Here is a 16,139-nt window from a genome sequence, read left to right as displayed (position 1 = left end):
AATAAAATAAAATAAAATAAAATAAAATAAAATAAAATAAAATAAAATAAAATAAAATAAAATAAAATAAAATAAAATAAAATAAAATAAAATAAAATAAAATAAAATAAATATATTTTCATGTTTCATGCAGCTTCAAGCAAATAATTCCTTTATTTGCCACTTGCAAAATCGGCAAGCAAGCCCCCTGAAAGGATACAAAAAAGTGATAGAGCAGTAAGTTTGGTCTCCATACTAGAGAACTTAGCAAAAACTGTAACAGAGGATGGAATGAATGTACAGCTGCATGAAGACAATCTGTTGAGAAGGAAGCAATGTGGCTACTGAGTAAAAGTGAGTCTTGATTAACTGTTCTTTACAGAACTGTTGTAGTTCTTTGAAGCAATCATGGAACATGTAGATTTTCCATTTAATCGTAACTTTACTTAAGATGCCTAAGTATGGAATTTACTTTAATACAGAAATTAATATTAAACATAAAACACAGTCAGAACAAAAGTACTAGGTGAGAATGTTTGAGCAAATTATGACAGCTCCAGTCAAGTTAGCTTTGGTTAGACTATATGAGAGTTACAGCATAAGAAATTGTCAAAGGTAAGAGACAGATGGAAATAGTCTTTATGGAAGTGGATTAGGAAGAATATCTTGAATGCCAAGTAGCCAGCCAGCATGGTTTGTCTGCAATAACTTCCAAGCAAACCCCCTAGACATGTAGTACACCTCAAGAATTTATCATATCATATTAGTATCACACTGGTCTTTATTTAATCATTATGTTGCATGATTAAGTTAGTAAGAACTGAAGTTCTTGCTACCTGCTACCATGACAGCATACTACTTACTGAGTGTGTCCTCTGGGATTTGCCACATAAATGTATGAGTCAAGAGAACCAATGTACCGTATGAGGAAATTTTGCAACCAGAATTCTGCCTCGGTTAAGACAATTTTATGTTGTAATAGGAGCTCACTGCAGTGTGCAGTTCTGAGCAATCACTTTGGAAAAAGTAAGAAAGAGCAAGGAAGCAAGTTTCACAGTATGAAGTCAATTAATGGAATGATGAAACAAACAAGGAAAATATTCAAATTGTCAGTGTATTAGTGAAGAAACTGAGGCTATGCTACACAGCACTAGAATGTTACATTTTCTCCCAGGAAGACCATTTCTGTGGACACCAGGAGACACACACTCAGAAAATAGAAGCATTGGGATAGGGTGTTCCAATACTTTTGAATGTACCATGAGACATTACATTGCTCAGATAAGAGATGGGGTGGTTAGTGCAGACAAACAGTCCAACACCATGGATGTTTGGGGTGATTTGTACAGGCACTTTCAGATTTTGGTAGACACTGAGGTAAAAGTTAATGAATCTGTGAAATGTTGCTGAGACTTCATCAACTCTGCTTTTCTTGCTTTCTCAGAAAAGTGAAGGAACAAAAAAAAAGTTGAAACTAATAAAAACATCTCAGACAAACTTGGAAAATGTGCAACCCTCAGAACAACAAATGCACCCCCAAAACCTGAAAAACAATAAGTTAAAAAGTAGGATTTGGGGAAGAGGCCAAACCTTGACAGGTGAAAATCCAAGCTGGTTGAGTTTACCATGCTGATACACTCTAGAGAGGCCTAGAGCAGCTGCAGACTCATGAGTGAGTAACATGCTCCTCCTGGCATGGGACTGCTCCAGCAGCACACCAGTTGCAATGGCTGGCAGATGAATATGTCAGGTCTTCAGCCAGGGAATACAAGGTGCCAGACAGGATGCTTTCCTAGACAGGTGAGGATGCTTTCACACAGAGGTGAGCACTTTCATTGCCTCCAAATTCAAATAGGACGCTGAAAACTGAAAATTGTTGACCACTGCTGTAAAGAAAACTCTCACTGAGCAAAAATTAAGAAAGTGCAGTCTCTTGCAAAATAAGTGTTGCATCATTAGATCAGTAACTAGATTCCAAAATCACTTAACTAGACTCCAAATCTAGTCCGAAAGAGAAAAATCTCTTTTTCCCCTCCCCTGTCTTGTTTTTCTTCATGAACTACTTCCCACACTCTAGGCATATCATGGTCTTTCAAGGAAAAAAAACCAAAAAGAGGGTTCCAGTAAATGACAAAGCTCAGTGTAGCTATGTTACAAAGAGAACAAATTCTAGAAAAGTTTGATTTGGACAGCTTAGCCAGAAACATTTGGATGAAGTGGATGTAACACAGGAATGTAGTGTATGTCAAACCTGTAAGAAAGGTATGTAAAGCCACTGTAAAATGTTGCATCATAAATTATTTTTATTTTCTTTCACTCATAAACAGTTTCAGCTTAATCAAAGATACTAAAAACTTTGGAATCCATTCTTCCCTGTTCCAAGAGAGAAATCTGTTAACATCATGTGTTTAATTGCTATGGTCACTGCTCCTCTTTCTGGCAAGGCAAAGCCAAGTTTCCATGTTAAGGTCGGAAAAAAAGCCATCAAAACTAAGACAACAAAATCAACTAACGGAAGTAATCCAGGTAGCAAGACTCTGATCAGAAACTATTTTCTGTTCATGTTGAGAGGATACATTCAGATTATGTTCAAGATTCAAATTCTGTGGGTGGCACAGGCCCTCAGAAACCCTCCCAGTGGTTCTGCATTCCTAGGGGGCTTAAACCGAGCCATTCTCTCACACGTAGGTTGGTGAGAGCCTAGAATACACAGTCTCTAAGATCAATTCCACATTTTCCTTCATGGCTCCTGGTGGTGTCTGTCGTGAAGAGCAGGACTGGGGCCTGGAGATGCATATGGACAGCACTGTGGGATGAACTTGCCACATTCTGACAGCAGCTGACATTGGGAAAACAAACTGCAGAGAGATATCTGATCAAACCTGTGGAAAAATGGCACCAAAACATTTTGCAGAGATTTGCAAGGACCAGAAGAACTATATCTTGTTTAAAACCTGGTAACTGAGACATGATTTTCTTGCTACAGCTGACTCTCTCAGCTGTTTTATGGTCTCCCATTCCAGGTACTCTGCACACAGGAACAAGTCAGGCTGACTTGGAAGCGATAGTAAAAAAAATCTCACTATATTATTGATGGGGGGGAAAAAAAAAAGGTGTAATATGCTGCATGATATAAAGTGGAAATTTAAAGAATTTCTTTTTAAATGCGAACATTCCCCATCTTCTTAAATACTTCAGCAATTCAGGATTAAATTTTGAATTTCCATCTAGAACACTCAGCCTTTCACTATCAATACAACTAAAGCTCATGCCCTGCAGACTATTATAGTAGATGATGTACCTATTTTCTGTCTCAGAAATACCTGAGATGCTCTTAATAGAACAAAAAAGTGACTAAAGCATTCAGCAAAATTTCTTGATGTTTCTAAGTTGCTACAGTAAAGGTTCTTGCATGGATTAAATAACTGTCCATATAGAAATACTAGGAGGGAGAATAAATCTGTCAATATATAGATCCCTTTTACATCATATGCAGCTATTCTTTGCACACTTGGGGAAAAGGCCCCAAAACCTGAATAGCTCAACTTTATGACAGCTCAGACAGGTCTTCAAACCCATTTCTATTAAACCTCCTCAGCCACTGGTGGGGTAAGAACAATATCCTACTATCTTAGTTTCAGAAAAAAATACATGTTTTCCTACTATTTTTTTTTGTCTTTTGTATTGAAGATATCAGATCACCAAGGGCTGCCATACCACAGTTACAAAACTTCTTTGCTGTTTTTGCCACGGTTTACCACTCTTTGTGTTCATGGAAGAGAAAGATGACTTTTTCTGGTAAAATACTGGAAGAGAATTTCTCTTTCTGGATTGCCAATCAATACCAAAAGTGTGTTGTCAGCTTTGTAGCAATCTCTGTAACAGTAAACAGCATTTTTTCACCATGTGGCCATCAACACTTTCCTTTCTGCTGATATTAAAAGCCAACATATTAAAGTCCTATTCAGGAATAAAACAGAAAAGTCTTTTACAATGCTAGCAAATAAAAGATATTTACATTGTAATTTCAAATCCTGTCATTTCCTGTAATGAGAAAATGATAACAAACTCGCATTAAGATCTCCTGCCAGAGAAGAATGCCAATTTTTGCCTCTGAACATTTGCACTTTGATTCTTGCCTACCTATTTGTTTCAGATGTGTTGCTTAGGTATTCAACACTTTATATGTTTACTCCATTACCTACCTGTTCAACCAATATTGCATACATCAATTGGAGTACGATAAATGGAGCGTGAAGACAGGCCACATTACTATGAAAATCCTCTCCTACAGGTAGTGAGCAAAGGAGAAAATCTCAGAGAGATGACAAACCTAATTTACTCTGCATGTCCCGTTCTGTCCAACTGGATGATTCACTGTATATCCCTGATCCATGAGCTACAGCATAGGTGAATTCAGAAAGAAAACTTACAAATTCAAGCACTATCTGGTTTTAACAAGTTCACTTTGTTTTTCAGAGGTCATGCTTCTTTATCACCAAGAAACCAGCAATATTCCTCCATTTATTTATTCAAGGTAACATAAGAAATTAGTGCATCAAACTAAAACATGATGGAAACCAAATCACAAACAGCATGGCATTTTTTGCCCTACATTCCTAAGGATGCAATCGAACTGTTCTCTCCCATTCAAAAAGCATTTGAAATCACTGGATAAAATCCAATGCCTTAGTCATGCTCAGAGGCAGCAGCCCAATACCCTGTGCGTATAAGCCAGTCAGCTTCTGGCTACTGGATTCGAATGTGGCTAAAATTGATGTTACCACATGAACCATCAAACGGAGGGAAAGGGATTGCAGGGGGGTGGGCTGGAGAAAACAGTAAAGAGATTTTCGTCCACAGATGCTCCTTCAAAAGATAAACTCATTGAAAAAGTAAGACTGTTAGGTCTGTTTCTCATGGAACACATATTTTCTACTGAGGAAGGACAAAAGGATGGTTTGGTTGTAGGTGTGCAACTGCAATGCAGCTGTATGCCCATTGCTGCTAAGATTTTGATGACACAGACGAAGAAGTATATTGTGAGGCAAAATAGAAATATATGCCCAGCAGCTGCTCCATAAGTAACTCCTGGTCTAGATGAACAGTGAATTTGGTTAGAAAGAACCCCATCACACGGGCTTATTGGTATCTTGTGGCTCCAGGTGTTTCAGTGTGATCCTCCACGAATACAGAGGAAGAGGTGTACTGCCTCAGATGAAGAACCCATTCAGTCCAACATCCTGTTTCCACCACAGGCCACAGGCAAACGTCAAAGGAAGAGGAAAAGCAAGGCAAATATATGATATCTTCTCTGCAACACTCCCACAGCTACCAACTGCTTTCAGCTCTGGGAATTTCCTGAGCTTGAGGGGGTGTTCATTCATTAACTCTCAACACAGTCCTCTTCCAAATACTCGGCCCATCTTCCCTGCACCCTAGAGAAATACCCTGTGCTCAGCATGCCATTCAGGAAGGTGCTGAACAAAGAACCATCTCCTTTTGTTTATTCAGACATGGGCTCCTGCTACTGAAGTCTGATGGTTTGTAGTCAGAAACTCAGCTGGCATCCACCCTCTACAAGTTACTTGGGATGTGATGGGCCTCATGCATCCTCTCTCTTTGGTGAGAACTCCAAGCCTCAATTGGCCCTTTAAAGGGACACAAAGTCAGACAGTCAGCATCCTTGTTATTCTTTTCTAGTTACAGCATTTTCTTTCTAAGAAGCAGGAAATGCAACAGGGAACAGTGCTCATGGTGCAAACTCACCATGGATTTTTAAAGTGTCATAAATGTGTTCCCGGTTTTGTTCTCTGTCCCTCTCCTTGAAATGTGCCTTGCTTTTTCCAAACATAAAGATGGCATTCATGCAGGGCATATGTACTTAAAGTCTCACTCATGAGTGGGCAGCAACTAATTCAGGTATTCCTACCTTTTATGTAAGGTTATGAGTAGTTATGACATCACCTTGCATTTATCAGCTCTCCATTTAATCTAAGTTTTTACTGCCTAATCACCCACAATTCTTTACAGATGACCCTCGCCCCCTGCTAACTTAAAAAGACTTTGCATAGTCAGCAAACATTCTTGTTCTTCCTGCTGACTGTTTCCTCCATGGGAGTGATGAATTGTGAAGCACTGCTCAGCTGCCTCCTTGCACTCAACTTCTCATTGATGATGGTCTCTGTGGCTATGAAATAATGCACATCTGTGCCTGACAATTAGTGACAGCCCACCTTCTAATACATGGCTACCAGCAGCCAAGTAATACTTGGTATTGCTTGGCATGCAGAACCTGAAGAAAACTATTTAAAACACACATACCATTGTAACTACCATCTCATGTGCACATGCATTAAGCCACACGTGTCTAATATTAAGCACAAATATTACTATGTGACCAGAGCAATGCATATGAGATAGTTTGCAACTCCTTGCTAATATACTGCTATTAGTTTTATTACCTTCCCTTGGCCATGAAAATTAGAAGCATTGTATTTGATTAATTCTGGTCAGAAGCAGAACTGGGGAGAATGTTCTGCTTTGATTGCCCTGTCAGACTGCCCCTGAGAAAAAGAAAAAAAACCCAAAAATCTCTAGTATATGTTTCTAAAAGAGTTTGACTTAATAATTAACACTTGCACAGACAGTTGTGGCTGACAGCCTGTTTTATTTGAATGCCTTGCCTCTAAATTTGCTTTTGTTTATTTATTCTGATTTCCTTTTAATCCTAATTCCAGTTTGGTTGCATAACAATAACGTCCTTTTGCCCTTAAAACCCTTACACAGGGTCTCAAACTTGGCTTTACTTTAAGGCAGTTTCGGTTTATGAATGATACAAAACTATTTGTTACCCCACAAGCACAACTCAGTTCACTCCTCCCTAAATGTCTGCTCCTACAAAACAAGGAAGAAGAGACACCAGCATAGCATAAGGAATCCAAACATACGTGTTTGCTTTTCAAGCAAACATTTCCATTTTCAAGACATCTAGTAAACACTTTACTTCAATTTTTTTAAAAAATTTCACTTGTTTCTACTGTGTTTATTAATCTGTTTGGAACTCCACTGCTTACTGCCAGTAAGTCAGTCCAAACAAGGGAATAATGAGGTTGGAGAAATGTATGCTCTTACTGTATAATTGCATAAGCTGCTTCCTGTTCGCTGGGGGTACGATTTGCATTTTCATCTATTAAATACCTTGTGTTCTAGATCCTTCTCTCTGACTGTGAAATGTATTTGGACATCTCCACTGTGGCACTTTTCCAACTTTATACAAACACTGGAAAGCAATCTCGCTGAAAGCAGACGGTTTAGTATGACTTGGTTATTAATTTTTAAGGAAGAGGTTCTGTGATCTGCGACAAGAGAAGTATTTTAATTGACGGGAGGAGCTACCTACCACTCATGCAAGTATTAGAACCACTTAAAATGTCTTCGTCTGCATTTCTGTACATATGTATATATATATATATATATTTATTTATATATGGAGATGTATATAAAAATTTCCCAGAAGCAGGATGTTCTTTTCTCAGCGTTCACAGCACACTCTGCTGGCTGTTGTCGAAAGTTAATGCCAAGCGAGGACGACAAGCTAAAAAGAAATAAAATGTTTTAGGACACGGGAGAAACACAATCCATGCAGGTAATTACCGCGGGCATTTGAACGGAGAGACACAAGGGACGTATTCTGGGAGCAGCGACGAAGGTTTGGCAGGAAACTAGTTTAGTTTCACGGGAAGAGAGCGAGCTTTTCTTTTTTTTTTTTTTTTTTGGGGGGGGGGTGTATGGGGGGGGAGGGAAGGAAGGCTTCTCCCTGTGCTGAGGTCATCCCGTTTCAGCATGGAGGCAGGGAGCACGCATCTGTGCCAGTGCCTCCATTTCCGTTCCTTCAAGGACAGGGCAGAACTGCCTGACGGGCGGGCCAGGATCACTGGCTGCTCGGCATTAAGTGGCTTTATATGAAAGTGGCTTAGAGCCACATTTGCATGACAAAGCCATTTGCGCGTCCCTCGTCAGTAAGGGAGGCTGCAGCCTCCATTTATCCTCCCTCATGTGGAACACGCGAAACCATTTCGGGCAGGACGGGGATTTTGTCGGGAGAGCGCTCGGTGCCCGTGCCGAGCGAGGCTGGGAGCAGGGAGCGGGCAGAGCGCTTTAGCACACTTTTCAGGGCAGAAAACGTGGCCGGGGCCGTTTCCGGCCGAGAAGCAGGGCTGTGGCGGGGCCGGGCCGGGCGGACAAAAGGGGCATTGCTGGGTGACGCTGCTGAGGAATTCCTGCCGGGCGGGGCGGGATTTATGGCTTTTTTTTTTTCCACGGGGCCGCTCGGGCCCGAGGCGGGGGACGGTGCGGAAAGCGCAGGGTCATCGTGGGCTCCCCTCCCCCCGCCTGCGCTCTCCCGGTCCCGCGGTCCCGGTGCCGGTCCCGGCCCGGCCGACCCCCCCCGGCCCACACCGGCGCCCACCCCGGCCCGCGCGCGCCCCCCGCCCCCCACCCCCTCGCGCCACGCGGGCCGCGGGCCCCGCCCCGCCGCCTGGCCGCGCGCGCCCCCCCTTCCCCTCCCCCCAAGCGCGCCCTCCCGGCGCGCCCCGCGCGGCGGCGGCGGGGCGGAGCCCCCGCCCTGGCGGCTCGCGAGGAGGGGCGGGGCGGCAGCTGCGCGCCTGCGCGGGCGGCCTCGCCCCTTCTGTGGCCACCCCCGCCCCCCGCCCTGCGCAGGCGCAGTGCGGCGGCGGCTCGGCGAGGGGAAGGGCGAGAGCGGCTGCCGGAGCGGGGGGGACCACGGGGCTCCGTCGCTCCCGCCGCCGCCATGGCGGGCGCGGCTCCGGCCCACGAGCAAGACCGCGAGCAGGAGTCTTCGGCTGCGGCGGGCGAGCGGCCGCACCTCTCGGCGGCGGTGCTGGCGAAGATCGAGCGGAACCGGCAGCGGGCGCTGGCACTGCGGCAGGCGCGGCTGGCGGCCCGGCCCTACCCTGCCGCAGGTCGGATGGCGGCGGCGGCGGAACGGGCGAGTCCCCGCGCCCTTTTTTTCTCTTTTTCAGGGGGGAGGTTCGGAGAGGGGAAAGGAGCGGGGAAAGCGGGGCGCCGCCGGGGGCGCGGCGGTGGGGGCGGCGGGGGGGGGTGCGGTGTGGTGGCTGGAGCCGGGTGGGGGTTGGGGGGAGAATCCGCCGCGGCGCGCGAGGGGCCCCCCCTCCCCCCACGCGGGGGGGGGAGGGGGGGGCTCTTGCACGCGCGCGCTCTCCGCGCGGCCCCCCGCCTCGCGCGCGCGGCGCGGTGGGGGCGGCCGCGCGCGCCCCCTGGCGGCGGCGGCGCTCTAACGCAGCGCCCGCCTCGTTTGTGCTCCCGCAGGCGGCGGCGCGCGGGCGCGGGCCCTCCCCAAGGTCGTGGACACGGGAGGGGGATTCTTCCTGGAGCAGGAGGAGGAGGCGAGCGATCAGAAGGAAGAGCGAGGTGCCGGCGAGAAGATCGTGCACCCACCCGGTAATTAAGGAAAAAGACCTGTAGGGAGCGGCAGGGGTTTGGCGGGGTGGCGGCGGGAGGAGGCGGCGCCGCGTGCGCGGGGCTGGCGGGGGAGGGCAGGAAGGCGCGGGGGCGACAGTGAGCCGGCTCCGGCCGCGCCAGCAGGGCGGGATGGATGGGCGCCTTTTTTTTTTTCCCGGGCTTTTTTTACTCTCCTTTCTTACCCTCTTGTTCTTTCTTTTTTCCCTTTTTTCTTTTTTTTTTTTTTTTTTAATTTTTTTTTTTTTTTTTTTTTGTTACCTCCCCTTTTCCTCCTTCACACGTTTTTCTGGATGTGCTCGATTAGTGGCGCGTCCGATTCTTTTCAGCATTAAATCGGCTATAGCAAATGCGCGGTAATTAAAAATGAAGAATTTTAAGCCGCGGAAGTGGGACACAGCCAGTGCCCTTGGGTATAGCTCATTTTAATTTTTTTTTCTCCATGATAAACGTTATTTCCATTATTTCTTTTGGGGAATTCAAATTTTAAGACCGAACGAGGGTAAATTTTCGCGACTTGGTAGGTTGTGGGAATTTTGGGATTTACGTGGTTTGTGCCAAGACCGGAGCGCTGCTGCAGTGCCAGCTTTTATCGTTATAAAACGTGCTGGCGCCAAGTTACCGATCGTTCGGTGGAGGATTTCAGCACATTGCATTGCGATATTCTCTCCCCCCTAAAAAAAAGCAATGGAGAAGTAGGGGTCCCAAAATAGATCGACTTTCTTCTCTGGGATTGTCTTTGTCTTGCTTTGTTCTGCTTGAATCAGCTGCGGGGCTGTTGGTGCAGTGTATCTCTTTGTTAGAAATCAGCACCAGATTTCATTAACAGTGTAAACAATTAGCAGCCCTTCTTCTTTTGATGGGCGAACGTTTAACAATAAATTAAAGTAGATCTGGGATGCCTTTACACTGGGCGTATTTTTTGCTGTGTAATTCATAACGTCATTGTCTTAATAAAATGTCTTCGTGTTCGGGAGCACTGCCTTAAATGATGGAATGTGATGTAAGAGTATGAAATGACTGTGAAGTACTGAGCATCCGGCTGTCGCTAGTAGGACTGAATTTACATAAAATGTCGTCTTTGCTGGATCGGATCTGCTATAAATGCAAACGCAATTAAAATGTATAGTGCTGCATGTCAACCATTAATCTTCTGCTTCAGGTGTTCCTAAAATTTCAGAGCACTGCTTCGTTTTCAGATTTTAAGACTGTATAGAAATGTTAATTTTCTAATAGAATTGCAATGTTACTGTTGAAGGAATGTCCCTTTTAGCTCTTGTTCCCCGAGTCGGTGTTTCTTGGTGTCCTTTGGAACATAAAAGCAGATGGTGATGACGCTGGAGGTGATCCGCCCGTTGAGGATGCGGCCAGAAGCGGTGGCTGGCGCTGAGATGAGTCTGGGCTTGGAGCAGTGCTGAGAGGGCTTGGGGAGAGGATTGTAGTGGAGCTCCATCCCCATTCCACTCCTAGCAGCTCTCTGGCCATCCACCTCCGTTTCTGCCAGCTGGAACGGACAAGAACCTTGCCAACTGCCCCAGGCTTCCACTGAGCTCGTTTAGGGAGAGGCAGGTGTGGCTGAGCTAGGAAAAAAACTGGAGCAGAGCTGAGAGAACTATAATGCCAGCCCAGCTCCTGTAGCTTCCTGCTCTAGCCACCCTCTTCGAACTGAATCCCTTCTCTGCTTCCTCCTGTTTCTGCCCGCATGTCCTCTATTAATTAGGGCATATTTTGGGAGGGTCAGAACAGAGGAAGTGGCAGGAGAGGATTTGAAGCACATTGCAAGAGAACTGTGGAGAATTTTTTTTAACAATGGCTAAGTTATATGTTCATGTAAATGTTTAAGTTTAGTACTTAACAGTGAATTTACAACAAGAAAATACTCCAACAGAGATGGAATTGTGTGGGAATGGGTTTGAATTTGTACTGTATTCTGAAAAACTTTGATAGAGTGAAACTAGTTTGTAATATGCTTATGTGAATTCTAGTAAAATTGCCTGTAATACCAATTCTAGATGCTTGTTTTTATCATTGTAGTCCCTTAAAAAATATTTCTTTCCATTAGCACCCGTACTAGAATTTGACTATCTCATCTGTGGAGACTGTGGCAAAGAATTCATGGACTCCTACCTTATGCAGCACTTTGATTGGGCAACATGTGATAATTGCAGGTATTGCAAATAATCAGGAGAGAGAAACACTATTTTACATAAAGATTGCTGGCTATAATTCAATTAGTTACAGTCATTTAAAGAGACTGTCAGCAGAGGGACATATTTCAGTAACTTTTAAAAAAATTAAATGAAAGTTGACTGATAGCCTGTGCATTTTCCATTATGGAATTAAACCACAGATTGTCTCATAAGTCTGCCTTTAGGATATGGGGGACATCAGTGGATTTTCATACAACATTATGGAAATGGGATGTTGAGAGAGCAGTTGGTGTTTTTGTCAGCGTGAAAATTTATGTCTGGCTTCGGACTAGAGCCATTTGAAAACCTGCTGGAACACGAATATTGCTCTCAGAAATGGAGCAAGTTTAGGAGAGTGTTCCTGGTCCTGATGTTTTAACTGTAGTGAAGTTGGTACTTTGGTCAGCATGGGCGTGCTGGAAGCACAGCAGCCAAAGGGCAGAGCCCCCATGGGAGGTTACTGGTTGGCCTGCGAGGTAAGCAGGAGTTTGACCTTGAGGAGAGCAAGCTCTTATCTTTTAACACAGAAAACGCTCCAAAAGCCATCAAGATAACCAGGGCAATGAAACCAACTGCAGCAGCCAGCCGGCCACCCGTGTGTGTAAGAATGAACTGAGTGAATGAAAAAAAAAAAAGGCAGTTACGAGTTAGTTCTGGGAGCCTACCCGTTTACTGCAGGGAGTGGTTAGGGTGTGCACGTGGTGTAGGCAGTTCGCAGTCATGGAGGCAAAGTTCTGTTTCTCGGAAGTTAAAGTGGGTAGGAAAAGGACGTTAAGGACAGGACTGTGAGCCTGTGGTGTACTTTTCCTTGGGTCTGAGCTCTTGCAGCTGATCGTTGCAGTGTCCTTGGTGCATTAGCTGTAACTGAACTTTGAATTCTAGTAACTACATTTACAGCAGTGCTTCCTTGATGACCGTTGTTAGCGCTTAGTGTTTGGCAGATTGTTTGGCTCAAGCAATTCAAGTTGTACTTCAGTCAGGATTGCGTAAATGCAGTTTTTTCCATTAACTCATAAATGCTGTTGTGGTTACAGAGTTCTTCATTATCTATCTGGTAAAGGCTTCAGAAGTCTTTTATTTTAAGGTTCCTCTGCCTACTTACTTGCATTATAGAAAGAAATGCTCTGTGTTGCTTATCAGTTTCTCAGATCTAGAAGCATATGGTGTGTGTATATTCTCAGGTGATCTGACCTGTCTCACATTACACATTTTTTCTGTCTTGACCATGTCAGGCTCATACTTCTGTCCTCTTGGATTACATCTGAGTTAGGTGAATACCGGAAAATATTAATATTGATTTTAAATTTCAGTTATTCCCTCTTGTAAGAAAATAGAAAAAAAGCCTTTCTAGAAGAGCAGGCTTCCCAGTCTGTTTTTGCTGAAATGGGGGGGGGGGGGAATTTTTAAACACTTTATTTCAGTTAATCTAGTCTAGTTATTTTGCATGCATAAAAAACTGAAGGGATTAGGGCTACCTGTATTTCAGGAATGTTCGAAGGAATGGGGACTGCGATATTAATAACCTGTGGTTTTAGGGTGTAGCTTTCTCATCATTATTTTACATCTTGCAGAGATGTTGAAGATAAACATAAGCTTATAACAAGGACAGAAGCCAAAGAAGAGTATCTGCTTAAAGACTGTGACTTAGACAAGAGGGAACCAGTGCTCAGATTCATTGTGAAGAAAAACCCTCATAATTCACGATGGGGTGAAATGAAACTTTATTTAAAACTACAGGTATATAAACTTACTGTGTTTCTGTCCTTCCTTTACCTTCATACAGCTTTGGTTGTCACTTGGTACATGAATGGTTTTGTCACAGCTGAGTGTGTTATTAATAGCTTGTTACAGTTAAATGGTTGCAGTCCAAGTTGTGAAAATGTCTGGTTTTGAGAGCATTTTAAAGATGTTCATTGAGCTGAACTTCAGTGGGTTGCACAATTACAAGTCACAAAGCACATGGCCCTTCAGTTTTTCTCTTAAAGTGCATGGGGCAGCTGCAGCTGTGCGTGGCCCTTTGTAGCTGTGTTCACAGCTTTGCCCGCAGAGGCAGCAGGAAAAACAAGTGGATTTGCCAGGCTCTTGTTATTTCTTGTTGGGTACTTCATAGGAATCATACTGCTTTAGTAAAATACGGGCAACATTAGAGCTGGGTTTAAGTGTCCTAAGTTACATTCAGCTGATACTGAAAACCAGCCTCTTCCTGTGGAAGGAGGGCAATCTTGTGAGTCAAGAGTGGAGACGGGTGGGGTTTTTTTATGTATGTGTAGGGAGAAATTAAATTTGTAAGTTAGAATAGTTTACTTTTATCGTTTCAGGGGGAAAAAAAAAGGCATTTATGTCCATCCTGTAGGTAATCAAGCGTTCTCATGAAGTCTGGGGTAGCGAAGAAGCATTGCAAGAAGCAAAGGAGCTCCGCCGTGACAGCAGAGAGAAGATGAAACAGAAGAAGTTTGACAAGAAAGTTAAAGGTAAAGTATTGAAATTAAATGCTTCAGTACCTGAAGGGAAGTGTAGTTCTGCTTAAACCTGTGTCTGCGTCTGATTAAATTACTGAGAAAATACTCAGTGTGGTGAAGTGGAGGTTTTCAAGACTGGGGTTGAACCTGGAGCTGTCTGGTGTGACCTCACAGCTGACTATGTTGGGCAATGTTGGACTGCGGGACTTGAGGTCCCTTCCAACTTGAATTCCCCTGTTGTCCTGTGGACATGATGTGATAGTAATCAATTACAATGGTTCATTATAGTGTTATTCAGATTTTTGAGTATGACCCAGAATGTGCCATGGATTGCTCCTGGTACTTTTGACTTGAGGAAGACAGGGATTTTTGTGACAGTGGGTTCTAATTCTGTGATAACTGTCAGGTGGAGTGACAGTAATGAAAACGGATTTTCCTATTGTTCACAGCATTTCTAGCTGCTCTTTACTGCACATTACCCTTTGGGCTTTTTTCCTGATAAATTCAGAAGAGTATTTGTTGGGTGGAACCTTTTTGTGCCCCTTTAGCATCTGTGCTTTGCTTTGGGATGGTATTTACAAGGGCAGAAAGCTCAGGTAGCTGTAGTGGTGTTGTCTGAAGGATGCAGAACTTGAAACTGTGCAAGTAACCCCTGTCTGGACCACTGATGTTGTGCACGCAGAAGGACTGGCAGCAGACTGTAGCCAAGATGCCAGGGTTCAGTGCAAGTACGCGCCTTAACATGACAAAGTTTGCAGCCTGAATGGTTTGGCTCAAAATGTGGCCACATTTTGCTGTTCAGTATTCCTGCCACCCGCTCGCAACATCCGGATAATATCGCGGGCCTTGCTGCCAGCTTGTGCGCTCTAGAGAACCCACGGATTTCACTGCGGATGCTGCAGAGGCAACTCGTATTATTGGGCATAAAGCTTAGAGAATGCCAAGTCATTTGGGAGGCTTACTGTGACCTGAATGAAAATTACTTTTTCTTGGTCATGTAAAATAAATGAAGTGTTCTATAAAAACTTTTCCTTTGCGTTCCACCGAACCCTTTTGGATACCTTTGAATGGCTTTGTGTAAAAAGACAGCAAGCAACATGTCCTTAGTCCACATGGAAAATCTTTGCCTATGAGATCCCATGACAGTGTAGTTCTTGGCCTTTAAAATATGCAAACAAGGTGAGGATTGCAAGGCAAGTCAGAGCTTGTTCTTGCAAGAGCAGATTCTTTCCCAGACTTTGTGGAAGACAGGCAGCAAGCATATTGTCATCTGTGGGCCTCAGGAAGCTGATTAGCTTGAATTTTATTAAACATTATTTAAGATTTTAATAAATCTTAACATTTTTTGTATTTCTTACCAGAACTCCGCCGTGCTGTGAGGAGTAGTTTGTGGAAGAAAGAAGCTAGTATCCACGAACATGAATATGGACCAGAAGAAAACATTGATGAAGATACATATAAAAAGACGTGCACTGTATGTGGCCATGAATTAACGTACGAGAAGATATAATGTTAACCTTTTTTTAAAATTTTACTTTGTTTTTTTTGTGATATTTTGTATTAAAGTCAAATAAATGCTAATTATGAACAAGCTGTTGCCAAATTCTGTGAAGCGTTATATTTTTCAGTTGCAAGAAGCTCTGTGAAGAACAGGCTTTGGCTTTTAAGCCACATCTTAGGGTAGAACATAGCACATTTGCAACCATTCAACAGTTGGTGTCTTCTTGGTCAAAAGATAAGTTTGTATAATTGTAATTGATGTACTGATGAAGTGAAGGTGAACTTTACTGCTCTTCTGCTTCCATCAGGAGGAAGGGTCCCTATTTTCTCCTCTCTGTTTGGTTTCCAGTTACTGGTCATAGGCAGGCAGAGGGCAACAAGCTGATAGAGCAGCACTTCTGGTGTTGGAGACCTTATTATAATGAGGCAGGATCTCCTTTGGCTCCAATACACAATTTCATAAAAGTGAATTCTCTCTTAAAAGGAAAGCTGCTTGCTTCCTTGGGAGGTT

At 43.9% G+C, this 16,139-nt stretch overlaps 1 protein-coding gene across 2 annotated transcripts; it reads left to right on the top strand.

The window, feature by feature from the left end:
* The first annotated feature begins 7,606 nt into the window (after nucleotides 1-7,606).
* On the top strand, nucleotides 7,607-15,731 carry XPA (XPA, DNA damage recognition and repair factor). 2 transcript variants are annotated; one of them, XM_079330876.1, is made up of 7 exons: nucleotides 7,607-7,627; nucleotides 8,701-8,989; nucleotides 9,331-9,462; nucleotides 11,543-11,648; nucleotides 13,241-13,406; nucleotides 14,023-14,140; nucleotides 15,490-15,731. In XM_079330876.1, the coding sequence occupies exons 1-7, from the start codon at nucleotides 7,622-7,624 to the stop codon at nucleotides 15,636-15,638; spliced, it is 966 nt and encodes a 321-aa protein (XP_079187002.1). In that variant the 5' UTR covers nucleotides 7,607-7,621; the 3' UTR covers nucleotides 15,639-15,731. The 2 variants fall into 2 exon arrangements, with proteins under 2 accessions (XP_079187002.1, XP_079187003.1); XM_079330877.1 differs by lacking the exon at nucleotides 7,607-7,627 and having other exon boundaries at nucleotides 8,701-8,963.
* The last annotated feature ends 408 nt before the right edge of the window (nucleotides 15,732-16,139 follow it).

Source organism: Erithacus rubecula, assembly GCF_903797595.1.
Source record: "Erithacus rubecula genome assembly, contig: SUPER_Z_unloc_1, whole genome shotgun sequence".
Classification (NCBI taxonomy): Eukaryota; Metazoa; Chordata; class Aves; order Passeriformes; family Muscicapidae; genus Erithacus; species Erithacus rubecula.
The sequence above is the reverse complement of the archived record's forward strand: the minus strand, read 5'-3'. Positions and strand labels throughout refer to the sequence as shown.